Genomic DNA, 20,092 nt, shown 5'->3' with positions numbered 1-20,092 from the left:
TCAAAACAAACACTTATACATTGTTAGTATAAATGGCGATTCACATTACTCTGTAGCCAGCAAGGCAACGTTACAAAATAGTAACTGCTGCGCTTCGGATTTGTCTTTGTTTCAGAAATGAGAGTTTTGCTACTGTATCTGAAAATAACGAGGTGATAACATTCGGACACATATCGGTAGATAGACGGTGAATGAGAGGAAGGAGCTTTATTTCTGAAGAACCAAGAAGAAAACTGTCTGAGAAGCAGGCCTCAGAGGAGCAGAGCCCAGCAGCCAATACTTACAGTTGTGGTCATGACCTCTTCAGTTACAACCTTGAGGGTGTCGACTACGGAGATGTAGCCAAGCCGCCGGGCGATGGCCAGGGCAGTGTTCCCATTCTGGCAAGAAGGAAACGGTGGGCAAGTCATTAACCAGTCATTCCACAGGTCTCAGTGCCTGCATGTTTCCACACGTTTCCCCTATACAAGCTCTACTGTGAGTGTCCTATTCTGTTATCACACACAAAACACTGTTTCATTAGAGACATACCATTCACCAAACCCACCTAACCTGTTCCTCCTTAACCAGCAGAGTCTGGGCTGCTAGACACAGATTCTGATATATTTTCAATCTTTATTTATTGGCAAGAGACAGAAATTGAGAGGGAAAGGGGTGACAGAGAGGTATAGAGACAGAGACACCTGCAGCCCTGCTTCACCATTCACAAAACTTTCCCCCCTGTAGGTGGGGGCCAAGGACTCAAACCTGGGTCCTTGTGCATTATAACATACGCTGAACCAGGTACGCCACCACCTGGCCCCTGATTTATTATTATTTAGTGGTCTAAGTAATCAAGAAAACCAGCACATATTTCTTATTATTCATGTTTTCCACCTACTAGTGGTAATGTAGCTAACTGGTACCTTTAAAATGTAAAGTACAAAGCACATCTCTCTGTTTCTGGACAGCTCATATCAATATAGTGATTCTCCTTTTTCCTTCTATCTATCAAATACTCTGGCTTTTTTCAATTTTTATTATCTTTATTTATTGGATAGAGACAGCCAGAGATCAAGAGGGTGAGAGAGGGAGAGAGACAGAGAGACACCTGCAGCCCTGCTTCACCACTTGCAAAGCTTTCCCCCTGTAGGTGGGGACCGGGGCTCGAACCTGGGTTCATGAGCATTGTAATATGTGTGCTCAACCAGGTGCGCCACCACCCGGCCTCTGTTTTTTGTTCTTCCAATGAAAATGAATCAACATACTGAAAGGAATTGGACCCAGGGTCTCTGGCCAGCAAGTCTTGTACACTACCCCCAAGCCTCCTCTCTTAACTACTCTCCCTTCTCTTGAGTGACCCTTGGCTCTTACCACAGTGAGTTCATTGGGAGAGGCATTGTTCTGAAGCAGTACGTTGATAATATGTGTGTGTCCCTGTTGAGCGGCTTGGTGTAATGGTGTATAACCATTCTGCAGAAGGAAGAGGAAAGATGGCTTACTTTATTGGATGTAAATCAATGATTTTGGTGAATACAAAGAAGAAAGGAGTTTACCTTGGTTTTGGCATTAACTTTAGCAGAATGCTGAAGCAGGAAATTGACAATCTTGATGTTTCCATAGTGGCAGCCCACATGGAGTGGCGTGTAGCCCATCTGTAATTATATATATTTTAAAGAAACGTTATAAGCATACTTTGGGAAAAAACAGTGTCTCTAAACAGAATTCAAAATATTAGTATATTTTTTTTCTTGAGTTGGTAAAAAAAATCTTTCCCCCTCTAACACACACACACACACACACACACACACACACACACAGCTCTTCATAGTTCTTAGATTTAAATAATAGTAGCATCTCACTTCTTGTTACTTGACTTGCCAAAGTTCTTTCTCTTGAATCAATTCATGTTATTCTCATAACAACTTTTCATGATTGGAAGGAAAGATAGAATGATAAAAATAACAGAATTGTATAAAATATTAATAATAATAATTTTTGAACTATGAAATAGTCATAGCTCAGAAAACAAAACAGTCTTGGTCTCTCTTCCCACTATTGCCCACTTAAAATAAAAACTGAAGTTGTCTTCTCTGTGCAGGTAACACTGAAAGAAAGTTCTATTAACTTGGAAAGAACAAATTTACAGATGAAATGTCTGGCCAGTGCTTTTGCTCAGTGATGCCTTTACATGCTATTTTACTGAGCAGTGGTTAGGCCCCTCTCCACACAAGATGGTTTCAGAGAAAGGGTATAACTCCACTAGGAGGCTGCCCTAGGCCTTCCTTATATTTGACAGTACTAAATGTTATTTAATCATATGGCAAGTGCAAACTTATAGAAGACTGTAAGATGTTTTTTGATGTATTGGATAGAGACACAGAGAAATCAAAATAGAAAAAGATAGAAAGCGAAGAGACACCCCTGCAGCACTACTTCACCACTCATGAAGCTTCCCCACACAGGTGCAATGACTGCATTATGAATCCACTGCTAATGGTGGCCATTTTTCCCTCTCACACTATCTATGTATCTATCTATCTCTATCTCTCTCTTGTTCGTTAAATAGGACAGACAGAAATGGGGGGGTCTCACCTGCAGACTTGCTTCACAACTTGTGAAGTGTCCCCCCTGCAGGTGGGGAGTTGAGGCTCAAACCAACTCGAACACTTTGGCACAGTGATATGTGCACTCAGCTGAGTGTGCCACCACCCACCCCTGAAAAGGTTGTTTTGATGATGTTAATTTACTAGAGCTGAGATTTAAAAATTGTAGTTATTAACTATCATGAACTTTGCTTTAGAAAATAAATTCTAAGTTTTAGTTCTCTGAAGGTAGTAAAGCTGAATATCTCAACACAATTCAAGTGGGAAAAGGTTGGGAATTTTCTTTTAAGCAAGTAAAAAATTACACTTTATTTTATGGCAGTATTAGTACAGAACTAAATTGAGGGAAATAACAGACAACTTCTCAGTGGGGCAGATATGACTGAAGCTCTTGTAGTTACAAAGATTCATACACAAAGATGAAACCTCTCAGATATTATGAAAAGACAAAGAACATGAAAACATATTTTTGTAATGATAAGGGAGAATATGTAAACCTGTTATCTCTCTTTTAAAACTGTATTTATTTTGGATAGAGACAGAGAGAAATTGAGAGGGAAGGGGGAAATACAGAAGGGGAGGGAGAGAGAAACTGTTTCACGGCTTCACCACCTGTGATGTTTCCACCACTGCAGGAGGGGAGCAAGGTTTGAACTTGATAGATAACATGAACAGGCCCATCACAGCTAATGAAATGGAAACAGTTATCAAAAACCTTCCCAAAAATAAAAGCTCTGGACTGGATGGTTTTACAAATGAATTCTACAAAACCTTCAAAGAAGAACTAATACCTCTACTTGTAAAAGTCTTCCAGAAGATTGAAGACAATGGAATACTCCCTTCTAGCTTCTATGAAGCCAACATCACTTTGATACCAAAAGCAGACAGGGACACAACCGAAAAAGAAAACTACAGACCAATATCGCTGATGAACATAGATACTAAAATACTGAACAAAATTCTAGCCAACCGGATACAGCAGTATATCAAAAAGATTGTTCATCATGACCAAGTGGGGTTTATCCCAGTGATGCAAGGTTGGTTTAATATATGTAAATCAATCAACATGATCCACCACATCAATAAAAGCAAGACAAAAAACCACATCAATAGATACAGAGAAAGCCTTTGACAAATACAATATCCCTTTATGATCAAAACACTACAAAAAATGGAATATATGGAAAATTCTTAAAGACAGTAGAGTCTATATATAGCAAACCTACAGCCAATATCATGCGAATGGTGAAAAACTGGAAGCATTTCCCCTCAGATCAGGTAGTAGACAGGGCTGCCCACCATTACTATTCAACATAGTGTTGGAAGTTCTTGCCATAGCAATCAGGCAGGAACAAGGAATTAAAGGGATACAGATTGGAAGAGAAGAAGTCAAACTCTCCCTATTTGCATTGACATGATAGTATACATGGAAAAACCTCAGGAATCCAGCAAGAAGCTTCTGGAAATCATCAGGCAATACAGTAAGGTGTCAGGCCACAAAATTAACATTCAAAAGTCAGTGGCATTCCTCTATGCAAACACTAAGTGAGAAGAAGTTGAAATCCAGAAATCAATTCCTTTTACTATAGCAACAAAAACAATAAAATATCTAGGAATAAACCTAACCAAAGAAGTGAAAGACTTGTATATTGAAAATTATGAGTCACTTCTCAAGGAAATTGAAAAAGACACAAAGAAGTGGAAAGATATTCCACATTCATGGGTTGGAAGAATTAACATCATCAAAATGAATATACCACCCAGAGCCATCTACAAATTTAATGCTATTCCCATCAAGGTCCCAACCACATTTTTTAGGAGAATAGAACAAATGCTACAAATGTTCATCTGGAACCAGAAAAGACCTAAAATTGCCAAAACAATCTTGAGAAGAAAGAACAGAACTGGAGGCATCACACTCCCAGATCTCAAATTGTATATATAAGGCCAATGTCATCAAAACTGCTTGGTACTAGAACATGAACAGACACACTGACCAGTGGAATAGAAGTGAGAACCCAGAACTAAGCCCCCACACCTATGGACATGTAATCTTTGACAAAGGTGCCCAGACTATTAAAGAGGGGAAAGCAGATTCTCTTCAACAAATGGTGTTGAAAAAAAATGGGTTGAAACATGTAAAAGAATGAAACTGAACCACTATATTTCACCAAACACAATAGTAAATTCCAAGTGGATCAAGGACTTGGATGTTAGACCAGAAACCATCAGATACTTAGAGGGAAAAATTGGCAGAACTCTTTTCCACATAAATTTTAAAGACATCTTGAATGAAACAAATCCAATTACAAAGAAGACTAAGGCAAACATAAGCCTATGGGACTACATCATATTAGAAAGCTTCTGCACAGCAAAAGAAACCACTACCCAAACCAAGAGACCCCTCACAGAATGGGAGAACATCTTTACATGCCATACATCAGACAAGAGGCTAGTGACCAAAATATATAAAGAGCTTGCCAAACTCAACAACAAGAAAACAAATAACCCCATCCAAAAATGGGGAAAGGACATGGAGAGAATATTCACCACAGAAGAGATCCAAAAGGCTGAGAAACACATGAAAAAATGCTCCAAGTCTTTGATTGTCAGAGAAATGCAAATACAGACAACAATGAGATGCCACTTCACTCCTGTGAGAATGTCATACATCAGAAAAGGTAACAGCAGCAAATGCTGGAGAGGTTGTGGGGTCAAAGGAACCCTCCTACACTGCAGGTGGGAATTAAATTGGTCCAACCTCTGTGGAGAACTCTCACAAGGCTAGAATTGGACCTACCATATGATCCTGCAATTCCTCTCCTGGGGATATATCCTAAGGAACCCAACACACCCATCCAAAAAGATCTGTGTACACATATGTTCTTAGCAGGACAATTTGTAATAGCCAAAACCTGGAAACAACCCAGGTGTCCAACAACAGATGAGTGGCCGAGCAAGTTGTGGTATACATACACAATGGAATACTACTCAGCTATAAAAAACGGTGACTTCACCGTTTAAAGCTGATCTTGGATGGAGCTTGAAAAATTCATGTTAAGTAAACTAAGTCAGAAACAGAAGGATGAATATGGGATGAACTCAGTCTTAGGCATAAATTGAAAAGCAAGATCAGAAGAGCAAACACAAGTAGAACCTGAACTGGAGTTGGTGTACTGTGCCAAAGTAAAAGACTCTGGGTTGTGTGGGGGTAGGGGGGAGAATACAGGTCCAAGAAGGATGACAGAGGACCTAGTGGGGGTTGTATTGTTATATGGAAAACTGAGAAATGTTATGCATGTACAAATTATTGTATTTACTGTCGAATGCAAAACATTAATCCCCCAATAAAGAAATAAAAAAAATAGCACTTAAAGAGACAAAGATGGGGGTGTGGGGCAGGATGGTGTGTGTGCGTGTGTGTGTGTGTGTGTGTGTGTGTGTGAGTGTGTATTTGTTGGGGGTATGTGTCTGATTTCCTTCCTCCATAGTTTTTTTAATGATTAACTTAAAATTCATATAATCCATCTCTTTTGATTTCTTTTTTTTTGTTTTTAAAAATTCTTTTCCCCCTTTTGTTGCTCTTGTTTTTGTTGTTGCAGTTATTACTGTTGTCAGCATTATAGGACAAAGAGAATTGTAGAGAGGAGGGGAAGACAGAGAGGGGGAGAGAAAGACACCTGCAGACCTGTTTCACCGCTTGTGAAGCGACTCCCCTGCAGGTGGGGAGCCGGGGGCTCGAACCGGGATCCTTATGCCGGTCCTTGCTTCATGCCATGTGCGCTGAACCTGCTGTGCTACCACCCGACCACCCCTGCTCTTTTGATTTCTTTACATTTTTTCCCCTGCCTCTTCCTCTTATATCTCAAACCAAATTTAATCATTTACTGGATTTTGGCACCTAGTTGATCTCTAATTCCAAACTCAACAATGCATAATTCATGACCTTCTTTTCTTAATCAATTACTTTTTTAAAAAAGATTTTATTTATTTATTAATGAGGAAGATAGAAGGAGAGAGAAATATAACCAGACGTCACTCTGGTAAGTGTGCTACCAGGGACTGAATTCAGGACCTCATGCTTGAGAGTCCGATGCTTTGACCAATGTGCCACCTCCAGGACCACCTTTTTTTTTCTTTACTTTTTATGCATTTATTTATTTATTTGCATCCAGGGTTATCTCTGGGGCTTGGTATCTACACTATGAATCCACTGCTCCTGATGGCCATTTTTTTCTATTGTTGGATAGGACAGAGAGAAATTGAGAGAAGAGGGTAAGACAGAGAGGGGGAGAGAAAGACACCTGCAGACCTGCTTCACTGCCTGTGAAGTGACACCCCTGCAGGTGGGGACCCTGGGGCTCAAACCGGGATCTTTTAGCTGGCCCCTGTGCTTCATACTATGTGTGTTTAACCCAGTACATCACCGTCCGGCCACCTACAGCTCCTTTTGCTACTCTCCATCTTTGTAAAAAAAAATTCAGTAAGCATATGCATCTCTAAAACTATTTACATATATGAGGTAAAAGTCTGTATTCATATGAATTAACTACTTGACTTTGCACAATTATTTCCTCGTTTCACCTACAGAGCTGGACTCCTGGAGAAGAGTATCGATTCAGATCAACCCAGTCCTTGCTCTGTGGGGTCTCTAACAATGAAATGACAAGGTAGCCTCTCTCAACTTTCTGTGAACAGCATCAAAAGTTCCAATCCTACTAAAGAAAGCTGGAGAAAGAGACTCTTCTAGAAGGAAACTGAAAAGGTGAAACTCATCCCATGGCCTGAACGGATCATTCTATAAAACCTGGCTTACAAAATTCTTTTCTCCCCTGTCATACCTGTCAAGATAAGGAAACATGTTCAAATACCAAGCAACAGCATAGTTCAGTGACAGACCTTTGGGAGTTTGGGTGGGTGTGGTCTATTATACACTCATCGTATTAATCACATAGGGTAGTTGCAGGAGTTAAACAGGTAAATATTAAGTACTTAGAATAGTAGATGACACAGAGAAAATGAGCAATGCAATTTGTTACATTATTTTAGTATCTTCCTTTTTGTAAATTCTACTAAAGAATATGACGAGCATGTATGATTACGTAAACTTGCAGGAGTTCTAGAAATGAATGAATATGAAAACACTTAACTTTTTCCCCCCCTATTTCTTTTAAACTGGAGCTCTGCTAAGCTCTGGAAATTGAACCTTGGACCTCTGGTGCTTCGGGCATGAAAGTCTGTTGTGCTATCACTGCTGTTATCTCCCTTGTCCAAAGTCAGACAGACTTATTTTTATATAATTAGTATTCTTTGTGTTTAATTTTTTAAATTATATTTACTTGACAGAGACAGTCAGATATCCACAGGAAAGGGGGAGATAGCGAAGAAGAGAGACACCTGCAGACCTGCTTCACCACTCGTGAAGCTTTCCCCATGCAGGGGTGCACAGGGGCCTTGCACCCAGGTCGTTGCACATTGCGACGTGTGCGCTCAACCAGGTTCACCACCATCTGGCCCCTCTAATTAGGATTCTTACATTCACACCAGAGCTAAATTTAATTTTTAAGTTGCTAAGTGAGAATCCGTGCCTCAGTGTGCTTTAGGGGGTGTCTAAACTGTCCCAGGGGGTTTTCCTCTTAAAAGCCAGTTCATTTTAGCTGAGTAATACTATGGACTTGGCCCTGGGGTCAGTACCATGTAGTCTGAACTAATTGGTGAACTTTAAAGGCGAAGTGAGTGGGGGTATAAATGGTCAACAAATGGCAGGAAGGCTGCAAAGGCTGTTGCTAGGATTTTCTGACCTTTCCCCACAGGAGAAAAGAGTTCTTGTGATTTTCTTATTACCAGTTTGAAATCTAAGTCTCTGAGTCTTTGGGAAAAAGGAAAAGTGGCTATCAGGAGCAGTGGAGTTGTGATGCAGACACCAAGCCCCAGTGATAACTGTGGTGGCAATGATAATGATAATAATAAAATAAAGTTCATTGGATATATTGAATTCCTTATTCACAGGGCTCTGAAGCAAGTCCAAACAACTTCTCCTTTGCTTTTGTGCTGAGTAAGTCTCCCTTCTTTTGGTGACTTAAGTTCACTCGTTCACTTTAGTTGAAAAAAGAAGGAATAATAATTTTTGAGAGTCAAAATGAGGAAGCCTATCATTTGTAAGGGACACACAAAAAAGTATATGCTTCAAACATAGTAAGTACAAAAATGACTTTTTTTTGCCTTCAGGGTTATCGCTGGGGCCCAGCACCTGCTCCTGGACGCCATCTTTTTTCCATTGTTGTTGTTGCTGCTGCTGCTGCTGTTGTTGTTGGACAGGACAGAGAGAAATTGAGGGGGGAGGGGAAGACAGAGACGGGGAGAAAAAGATAGACACCTGCAGACCTGCTTCACCACTTGTGAAGTGAATCCCCTCCCCATGGCAGGTGGGGAGTTGGGGGCTCAAACCGGGATCATTGTGCTTTGCACTATATGCACTTCACCCGCTGCACCACCTGGCCCCCTAAAAAAGTCATTTTAAAAAAAGTTTTTAAAATTTTATTTAAAAAACTTTATTAAAAAAAGAAACTTTATTTAAAAAAATTTTTAATGACTTTTGGCTGAGGCCTGAGTTAGCAGGAAACCCTGTTAAGAAACCTGAGACTCTTGCACTAAGAAGTCGTACATGCAATTCAAAAACAAAAAACTCAGGGTTTGCTTTTCATTCAAGATGGTCCTTGAGCATTATTGCCACATCTCCCAACTGAATTCCACTGTAGGATTGGGATGTACTGGAGCGAATGATTAAGCAAAACATTTCTATGCCTGCCTTACAGGATTCTTTGTTATGTAAAAAAAAAAAGACAACAAAAGATAAGGTGTTTACGTCTTCCTGTGTGGATAAAACACAAGTGAAGATAGTATAAAGCTGCAAATTTCCAAAGCAGGGATTTTTGTCTTGATTAAATTACTCAAGCTAAATGAAGATTATAAGCTAAATCCAGTCTGACTTTAATGTGTGTAGTACTTTTTTTTTAAAAAAAATTATTTTAAAACCTAATTCCTGGTATTATGCTTGTTTTAATATCTTCATATCTGGCATCACATTCTATAATATATTTGTGTAATTTTAGCATCCACAATATTTGATAAACATACATTTTGTGTCAGAACATGATGCACAGAAAGAAGAGTTAAGTTTTTTTAGTTTTAAAAGTTACAATACTGGGAGTTGGCGCAGCGGGTTAAGCGCATGTGGCGCAAAGCACAAGGACCAGCGGAAGGATCCTTGATGGAGCCCCCGGCTCCCCACCTGCAGGCGGTGAAGCAGGTCTGCAGGTGTCTGTCTTTTTTCTCCCCCTCTCTGTCTTCCCCTCCTCTCTCCATTTCTCTCTGTCCTATCTAACAACAACAGCATCAACAATAATAACTACAACAATAGAAAACAAGGGCAACAAAAAGGGAAAAAAAAGTTACGACACAAAATTCAACCAAATTAAGCACTGAAAATGTGCTTAATTTATACAGAAATTATAGCATATGAAGTCAAAACCTTTGTTGATGACATGGCACCCATTTTTTCTTAAAATTAAAAGTCTTAACTTAAAACCTTATTATATGAACTTAATTACTGACTGTTTTGTTTTGGAAAAAGTGAATTTGCAGTGAGATACTAGCTAGGAAACACAATGAAGAATATAGCAAGTAATAATAAAAAAACTCTAAGTATAATTTGTCATCGACTATCAATTTTTTTTAAATAATTTTTATTTATTTATTCCCTTTCGTTGCCCTTGTTGTTTTATTGTTGTAGTTATTATTGTTGTTGTCGTTGTTGGATAGGACAGAGAGAAATGGAGAAAGGAGAGGAAGACAGAGAGGAGGAGAGAAAGACAGACACCTGCAGACCTGCTTCACTGCCTGTGAAGCGACTCCCCTGCAGGTGGGGGAGCCAGGGGCTCGAACTGGGATCCTTCTGCCGGTCCTTGTGCTTTGCGCCACATGCGCTTAACCCGCTGTGCTACCGGCTCCCTTAGACTATCTTAGAGACCCCCCAAAGTACTGACCATATTTCCTGCACACATTATTTTAGCGACAAAGACAAATAAAAGTGCAGGTTTTTTTTACACTCTATCCTTGAAGGAAGAACTGCTGTGGCCGGATAACATAATACACGAAGACATGAATCCCCAGACAACACAGAGGATCCAAGCTATTAAAGGTAGAAGTGTTGGGGCAGGTTCGCGGTGCACCAGCTTAAGTGTACATGTTACCAAGTACAAGGACCAGGGTTTGAACCCCGGCTCCCCACCCGCAGGGAGTACCTTCACTAGTGGTGAAGTGGGTCTGCAGATGTCTATCTTTGTCTCCCTCTTTTATCTCCCTCCCCTCCCCCTCTTAGTTTCTCTCTATCCTAATTTAAAAAAAAATAGAAAGAAAAAAAGTGTTTAGCGCACCACAACCAGAGATTTCCGTGTTTTCTGTGGAAATACACACTGAAATATTTTATGGAACTGATACTGTGTACAGTCTTTGCCCCATGTAAAGCTGTGTTTGCTCCGACACAGAAGTCAGCACACTCTGTGAGGACGTGCTCTTGGCGGCTACCTTTGTCTGGGCATCCACTTGGGCGCCTTGCTTTGCCAGGACTTCAGCCACATTCACTCTGTCTTCCTGAGCAGCCAAGTGCAGTGGGGTCAGGCCATTCTGTAAGACAAAGTACAGTCACTGGATAACAGAAAATGTCTTATATGTACAGGCATGTCTGAGAAACAATTTGTAAATTAAGCCTTGAGTTTTCATTTAAAAAAAAAAGAACCTAAAGAAGGGTTAGAGAGAGAGAGAGAGAGAGAGAGAGAGAGAGAGAGAGAAGTTGCTAATACTGTGCCTGTCAAGTTTGCAGATCAAGTTTGAGTCTCAGAACCACATGGGCGGGGAAGGGAAGTGGGATGAAAGCTTGGATACTGTGGCTGTTCCCTCTCACTCACTCTCTCCTCCTCTCTGGGTGAAAACACTGGCTTGGAAACAGGGAAACAGCACATAATGGAAGCCCCTATCTCTGAGAAGAAAAATCTATACTATCACCGTGATAACTTCTCTTTAGGATTACTGAAATATGTTGAATATACAGAAAAAAAAAAAGAGGGAATGGACTGGACCAAGCATATCCAGCTTAGGCTCAGAAATTATCAACTGTATTTTCTTTTTCATTTGCTTCATTTAGACTTACTTCACTTTTGTCCTTTTCTTTGTGAAATTATTTCAGAGCAGAAGATCAGAAGAGAAAGCACAAGTAGAACCTGAACTGGAATTGGCAAACTGTACCAAAATAAAAGACTCTGGGGTGGGAGAATACAGATCCAAGAAGGATGACAGAAGACCTAGTGGGGGTTGTATTGTTCTATGGAAAACTGGGAAATGTTATGCATGTACAAACTACTGTATTTACTGTCGAATGTAAAACATTAACTCCCCAATAAAGAAAATAAATAAATTTATCCCAAAAGAAAAAAAATAAATGAAATTATTTCAGAGCAGATCTCAAGACATTATACCATTTCCTCCCTACATATGTTTCATTCCTTTAAACACAGGGTTTTATCCATTATTTAAAAATAATATCAGTGGCACTAGTTTAAGCAAAATATATTAAAACATATATATTTAAACATATTTATTTCTTATTGAATAGAAACAGATAGAAGTTGAGAGGGGAACAGGCGATAGAGAGGTGAAGAGACAGAGAGACACCTGAAACCCTGCTTCACCACTCATGAAGCTTTCCCCCTGCAAGTGGGGGCCAGGGGCTTGAACCTGGGTGCTTTCCCACTAGAATCTGAGTGCTTAAGCAGGTGTGCCATCATCTGGCCCCAAAATTTATAATTTTAATATTGACATGTGACGATGATTTTTTTCATTAAACATCAATGCCTAAAGCCAGAAAATATTTTCTGTATAAGGCTTCTTAGTTGGAAATAAGACCTGTGAAATGTTATGTGAACTTCAAATTTCCAGGTCAATTAGATACTGTATTGGCTTAAGGAGACTGCCTATGTGAAACTGGCCCTATCACCAAATACACAGGACACGCGATTTACTTGACAGACTCAGAAAACAAAAAAATATATATCAATAAGACTGTCTGCTAGTTGAAAATCATTTGTAGTTGTGAAGTATTTTTTTCAACTAATAGTTAAAAGAAAGTGAGTTTGTGTGAGTGCTTCCAGATTCTTCTTTTGCCCATGGTGAGCACAGAATTTATTATTTTGCATCTGGAAGCATTCTTTGTCCCCCTTTGGCATCTGTGCCAAAGATAGGCTGTGAGAACATCAGCCTATCTTATCTGTCAGAGGGAAGGAGTGAATCAAAAGTAACATCAGCAAGAGGACAAAACCCTCCAGATGCTGAATGTTACTTTTTTTTTTTTTCTCATCCAGGGTTATTGCTGGGGCTCAGTGCCTGCACTACGAATCCACTGTTCCTTACGGTCATTTTTTCCCATTTTTGTTGACCTTGTTATTGTCGTTGTTGGACAGGACAGAGAGAAATGGAGAGAGGAGGGGAAGACAGAGAGGGGGAGAGAGAGACACCTGCAGACCTGCTTCACCGCTTGTGAAGTGACTCCCCCCCCCTTGTAGGTGGGGAGTCAGGGGCTTGAACCAGGATCCTTGTGCAAGTCCTCCCACTTTGCGCCATGTGCTCTTGACCAGTGCGCTACCTCCCAACCCCTGAATGTTATTTTTTTAGGGGTTGCTATTCCATAAGTCAAATCTGACAAGTCAGAAAGTCATTTGCTCTTAACTTTTTAAAATGAGGCTCATAGAATTTTGGAGGAAGCTCGTTTACACTGAATGAAGAGGAAATATCAAGAGGAGAATTGATACATACATTTAAAATCCAAGAAAAATAAGGCAGAGCCAACACTGGTAGCACCCAAAACACTGACATAATCAGAGAATAATGTTCCGTGTTCTACTTTGGAAGAAACAAGCATTTTCGGCCACAGCATTTTGGAAAGGTGTCATGATCGTGATCACCTGTTCTAAGTTTGAGTCTTTTTTTGAAACTCCAGAGATACTTTACTGAATGGTTCTCCGCAAAGTCTTGGAAATGTATTTTGCCACATCTGCTACTATTCTCCCAAGCCCCTGTCCTTCTGTATGTCTGTAGGGCTCCCATGAGTCAACCACTACCCCTCTGTCTTGGAGTCACTCCTAGTTTTCCAAAGTTTCTTTTATCCTTGTCTCATAAAGGATCTCACTGTTAGATTTATGTGAAGCTCTCCTGCTGTTCACTCTAGTAAGAACACCATAATCTTGCCTTTAGATGCTGTCTGGTCTGTCTTCCTCACACCTCTATGAACTTGATGAGACAAATAACACAGCCCTTACACAGTCAACACATTGCAATACTGGTCAAATAAATCAGAAGAAAAGGCAAACATCATTTAATAAAACAGGAAAACTATTTTTAGCTTTGCATGAATGATTCTGGTTAACAAGATTTAAAATATAACATGATGGTTAAAACAAGCCTGTTTAAAGAGCTATGTGGTAGTTTACCTGGGAAAGCATATATGCTACCACGAACAAAGACCCAAGTTCAAATCTTGGGTTCCTCCATGCAGGGGACAGGGTAGTGCTACAGCTAGCGCTCTCTCTTGCTCTCTCTCTCTCTCTCTCTCTCTCTCTCTCTCTCTCTCTCTCAACAAGAGCACTGCTCAGTTCTGTTTTATGGTAGTATGGGGGAATTGAACCTGGGACATTGAAGCCTCAGGCAGGAGAGTCTCTTTGCATAACCATTATGCTACCTTCCCCTGTCTCCACCTCTATCAAATAATAGGGCTCCAGAAATGGTGGTGGAGTCATGCAGGCACAGAGCCCCATCTATAACTTGAAGACAAACAAACAAACAACAAAAACTACCAGAAGCAAACAAAAAAAAAGCCTGTTCGGAGGGCCTGATGGTGGTACTTGATAGAGCACACACACACTACAGTATCCAAGAACCTGGTTCATGGCCCCAGTCCCCACCTGCAGACGGGAGAAGCTTCATGAGTGGTGAAGCAGTGCTGAAGTGGTCTCTCGGTCTCTCTCGGTCTCTCTCTCTCTCTCTCTCTCTCTCTCTCTCTCTCCCTCTCCCTCTTTTTCTCTCCTCTATACTCACCTCTTCCCTCTCAATTTTCCTCAGTCTCTAGTAAAAAGAAAAAAAAGCAGGGGAGGGGAGGAAATCAGGCTGCCTGCAGTGATGGCTTCATTGCACAGGCACTGAGCCCCCACAAGAACTCTGGTATCAGCAAGGAAAAAAAAGCCCTTTGGTGTATGGCACCATAGTATAGAACTCTGGGGGCAAGATGGTGGAGGTGGACCTAGGTTGGGGGTTAGAATGTCTTGCAGGAAACTGAGATTTGACACATCTACCAACAACTGTATTTGCTGTTTATTGTAAAACCATAAATCCCCCGCCAATAAAAAAAATTCAAAGCCCTGTTTACATTCAGAAGGTGTTTGTTAATTTTTATGGGGTTGCCTCTGTTGCTTATTTAAAAAAATGGCATTTATTTGAAACAGAGAGAAAATTCCCGCCTGAGAATAAAAATAGCTCCGTTTGAAACAGTTTATTTATATTAGCTGTGTAAATGAACACAGCTAGAAGTCCTCTGAGGAATCTATGAGACAGCAGGAACATCAAAAGTCAAATTAGTGGATGGAGAAGTGGTCTAGTGGTAGGGCGTAGGACTTGTACGCTGGAGGTCCCAAGTTCTATCCCTGCCATTGCATATGTCAGAGTAATGATCTGGTCCTCTCATTCTAAACCTGCCTTTTTGGAAGGAAAAAAAAAATAAGCAAAGTCACCGGCTGATGAGATAGCACCTGCCTTGCCTTGCCTTGCCTTGCCACGGACACTGCCCATCTCTGAGCCCAGCACGTCACATGCGAGCTGCCACTCTCCCCCATTTCTGTCTCTTTCCCTGAGAGTTGGCACCGTGTGCTGAAGGGTAGATGTGGCATAGAATATAATATCTATGTATGCTTACTTCTGTGTGCCACCAGAATCTACTTCTAGTCTATCACCCTACAGCTGACTGGTTCTACCTGAGTTACTCATCCTTTCTTTTCCCCTCCTCTATCATTTTGTCTTGCAAGTCTGTTCTAAAAGTTTGTTTTTAGAAGACATTTTGTATGACTATATATCTACCACTTAGTTCTATCATTCTGTAACTATGGACAGACCATCTATTATTATTATTATTACTATTATAATTATTACCTGCCTTCAGGATTATTGTTGGGCTTGGTGCCAGCATTACTAATCCCCAGCTCCTGGCAGCCATTTTTTTCCCCCATTTTATTGGATAGGATACAGAGAAATTGAGAAAGGAGGAGGAGATAGAGAGGGAGAGAGAAAGACACCTGTAGACCCGTTTCACCGCTTGTGAAGTATCCCCCTTGCAGGTGGAGAGGGTATGGGAGGCTTGAACCTGGGTCCTTGAACTTAGTACTGTGTGTGTGCTTAACCAGGTGCGCCACTGCCACCACTGGCCGGCTCCCACCATCTCTTAGTGTCTAGATAGTTTACAAGTGTTTGATACGGTAACACCTGGCAGGTTCTACTTAACCTCGAATCTTCATGGTTTCTGATTGACCTGCTAGCGGGGGGCGGGGGGGGGAGGGGAGGTTGTATTGAGTCGTATGCTTTGTAGAGCAAAAGCCAACTTACTTTATTGCTCAGGTTCACGTTAGCATTTCTGCTGAGGAGCAGTGACACCATGTCGACATGTCCTTCCTGCGCTGCAAGATGGACAGAAGCAATTCCCTGCCGGGTGACTGCGTTGGCATCAGCACCGTATTCCAGCAGAGTTGTGGCGATGTCCATCTGGTTCTTTTTGGCCGCGATGTGTAGCGGTGTATAACCATTCTGCCAAGATGAATCACTCGGTTACATGCCCGTAACAAGATAAAAGCCCTGTGCAGCACCTTTTGAAGCAGAACGCTTCCCTTTCTAGTGATTCCCTTTGATGGTTTAAAAGAAACAGTATGACTATGTAGGCCAACACAGATAAATCAAGCAGTGTCATTAGTGTAGTACTCTTAACGCCTTACATGTTCTTAGTATGTGGGGGGGCATGCTGTAGAAAGTTTAATGAAAGATTACAGATTATTCAGTGAAAGAGAGTCAAAGCACCATTGCTTTTACAAAAGGAACATAGAAGGGGCCGGGTGGTGGTGCAAGGTTCTGGGTTTGAGCCCCTGGTCCCTGCCTGCTGGGGCGAGCTTCACGAGTGGTGAAGCAGAGGGCTGCAGGTGTCTCTCTCTGTCTATCTCCCTCTCTATCACCCCCTTCCTTCTCTATTTCTGGCTGTCTCTATATAATAAATAAATAAATATAATATAATATAATGTAATATATTTTTTAAAGAAAGGAACATAGAATTCCCTCTTGCAGAGTTGTGTTAGTATGTACTCAAAAAATTACTTACTTTATTTAAACTGTAGATGAAATCAAACAGCAATATAGAATCACTAGGGCATGTTTAGTCATTATTCTACCTATAAAACTGTATTAATGACCACCTAGTGCTTATCAGTTAAAATTTTTAAGTTCATGATAGTCAAATTTTATTCTATATTCTCATTTGATCATCTGATTGCTTCTTTTATGAGACCTCGGTTGGAATGATTCCTCAAACAACACATAGTTCATGTTCCTGTGTTGCTTTGTTTTTCTAAGAATGCTCTCCCCCAATAAGCCCTAGGGTCCAGCGTCTATTAGTTAAAGATTCAGGTCAAGGGTCACACCATCAAAGTGCCTTTTATCTGTCATCACCCCAGTCTCCCTAGTCTTACCCCCATCACAATCTCCTATACACGTCAGGGAATGGCGATTCATCTGACCAATTCTAGACAAAGTCTTAGAGACATTAAATGGCTGTATTCACTTTTTAGAAACATTATTTTTGTTTAGATATGTGACTGTATTAAAAAGCAAGTTTTCTGAACACAGTACTATGTTCAAGGACATGTGCAAGAAGCCAGGTTCAAACCCTCACTCCCCACCTGCAGTGGGGACGTGACACCTGTGGTGAAGCAGATCTGCAGGTGTCTATCTTTCTCTCTCCCTCTCTGTTTCCTCCTCCTCTCTCATTTTTCTCTCTGTCTTATTGAATAAAAAATAGGAAAGGAAGAAAGAAAAAAAGAAAGAAAGAAATGGCTACCAGGAGGGGTGGATTTGTAGGGCGGGTAACCCTGGTGGCATATGAAATAAATAAATAAGTAAATAAATAAAGCAAAGTTTCTATGTCATGTCTGTCTTTGTATCTCTAGTACTTCACAATACATATCTTTGGAATTTGAGTCAAACTAGAGCTTTCAGAAAATTCTAGGATTATTCTCTTGGTTGATCCTTGATGGGCAGAGGCAGAGGTCATCAAAACTCCTATGGCTAATTGTTAATTAGTGATACCTCGGGAGTATTCTGAGGCCTCTGATCTGAGAAAGAAAGGTTGCCTCCTTTCTTTGATTACTCTTAGTCCTAACACAAAGTCACTTAAAAGAGAGGTAAGATTTTATTTTCGGTATGGATGAGACCCTGGTTGTATAAAATATACCAGTGATAAATCAGAATGATTTTTAGGGAAAGAATAGAATCTGATAATCTGGTGTTTCTTCAGATCACATCAATCTTTAGCCCTTTACTAACAATTTCTGTGGAGGGACTGGGTGGTGGCGCACCTGGTTGAGTGCACATGTTACAGTGCAAAAGGACCTGGGTTTGAGGACCTTGCAGGGGGAAATCTTCACAAGCGGTGAAGCGGGCCTGAAGGTTTCTCTGTTTTTCTCCCTCTCTATCTCCCCCTTCCCTCTCGATTTCTTACTGTCATTATCCAATAAAACAAAATAAAGGGACCAGGTGGTGGTACACCTGATTAAGCACACACATCACAGTGTGCCGGGACCCAGGTTCAAGATCCTGGTCCTCACCTACAGGGGGAAAGCTTCACGGGTGGTGAAGCAGTGCTGCAGGTGTCTCTGTCTGTTTGTCTCTCTCTCTCTACCTCCCCTCTCAATCTGTCTCCATCCAATAATAAGTAAATAAAGATATTTAAAAATAATAAAACGAGATGATACATTTTAAAAAAAGATTTCTCTGGATAAAGAATAGAATCTGAGAAGTTATATTTGGAAATAAGATCTAAATTTTGAGAACAGATTAGTGACGGTATTTCCAGGTCATATGAATGGAACAGACACAACACGGAAGGCAAGCGGAGGCTCCATTGAATAACTGGCTTACTGTGATTAACCCTCATAGTTAAGTACCACATTCTAGCCCAGAAACATCTCTTAATTGAGACATACTCTTTCTATAATGGATTGTAAAGGATCTAGGCTGTAGGATATCAACCCATGCAGCTGGAAATGCCACAGCCAAGTGCTTCTGAAATCAGCCTACGCTAAAGGGATCATGCCAGGGCAGGCTCCATAACCCTATTTTTAGTTTTGATCCACTGCCATCTGGAAGCCTCAGCTGACCTGGGAAGCATTTGACCCTTTGCTCAGACACACCCTTCAGAGACTATCTTCAAAGCCATATGCAGGGGGAATAAACACCAGTTAAATGTAGAGCTTTAGATAGGGGATAGACTGCTTTATTACTGATCCCACTCCTACATAAAAGAAAAATTTCCAAAATCAGTCAAGATATTTGATTTGATCAGTCAATATGCCTCACACTCGATAACTTGAGTGGTAGAGGTAAGATAAGCAGAATTTACCTTTTTTCTTTCTTTCTTCCTTTTTTTTTTTTTAATTGCCACCAGTGTTATTGCTGGGGCTCTGTACCTGCAAAAGGAAATGTACTGCTGCTAGCAGCTGTCTTTTTACTTTATTTTTCTTCTTCTCCTTCCTCTTCTTCTTCTCCTTTTTTTTTTTTTTTGCCTCCAGGGTTATTGCTGGGGCTCAGTGCCTGCACTATGAATCCACTGCTCCTGGAGGCTATTTTTCCCCTTTTGTTGCCCTTGTTGTTTATCATTGTGGTTATAATTATTGTTGTTATTGATGTCATTGTTGTTGGATAGGACAGAGAGAAATGGAGAGAGGAGGGGAAGACAGAGAGGGGGAGAGAAAGACACCTGCAACCTGCTTCACTTCTCTTTTTCTTCTGTTGACAGACAGATATACAGAAGAGATGAGGTGAGATGAGATGAGATGAGATGAGAGAGACATCTGTAACACTACTCTGCTGAAAGCTTCTCTCAGCAGGGGCTTGAACCCAAGCCGTTGAACATGATAACATGAGCACTCCACTGCGCATGTCACTGCCTATCTCCAGAATGTACCTTCCTATTATATTATGCATCTTGTTTCCTTTTGTTTTTGTTTCTGACACAACCTTCAGGTCAGTCATTTCTCAACTCTTAAAGGTAAGTAAGGCAACTCAGAGACATAACGACATAATCTGAGATTTAATGACAATCCAGATTTTCTCTAATTCCATAAAACAGTATCTTAGATTCTTAAAACACCAAA

General features: G+C 40.7%; 1 protein-coding gene across 1 annotated transcript in view; it reads right to left on the bottom strand.

Moving 5' to 3' along the window:
• The window catches only part of LOC132536626 (ankyrin-3-like), a 74,702-nt gene extending 58,212 nt beyond the window's left edge, over positions 1-16,490 (bottom strand). The window contains exons 1-5 of the mRNA XM_060184746.1: positions 16,284-16,490; positions 11,172-11,270; positions 1,536-1,634; positions 1,354-1,452; positions 285-380 (exon numbers count right to left, since the gene is read on the bottom strand). Coding sequence (XP_060040729.1) covers positions 285-380; positions 1,354-1,452; positions 1,536-1,634; positions 11,172-11,270; positions 16,284-16,439 — 549 coding nt within the window. The 5' untranslated portion in view covers positions 16,440-16,490. The remainder of the gene's footprint in view (positions 1-284; positions 381-1,353; positions 1,453-1,535; positions 1,635-11,171; positions 11,271-16,283) is intronic.
• Positions 16,491-20,092: the final 3,602 nt, after the last annotated feature.

This window comes from Erinaceus europaeus, unplaced genomic scaffold (genome assembly GCF_950295315.1).
Source record: "Erinaceus europaeus unplaced genomic scaffold, mEriEur2.1 scaffold_584, whole genome shotgun sequence".
Classification (NCBI taxonomy): Eukaryota; Metazoa; Chordata; class Mammalia; order Eulipotyphla; family Erinaceidae; genus Erinaceus; species Erinaceus europaeus.
Note: the sequence above shows the minus strand (reverse complement) of the source record. Positions and strands in the feature narration are given on the sequence as shown.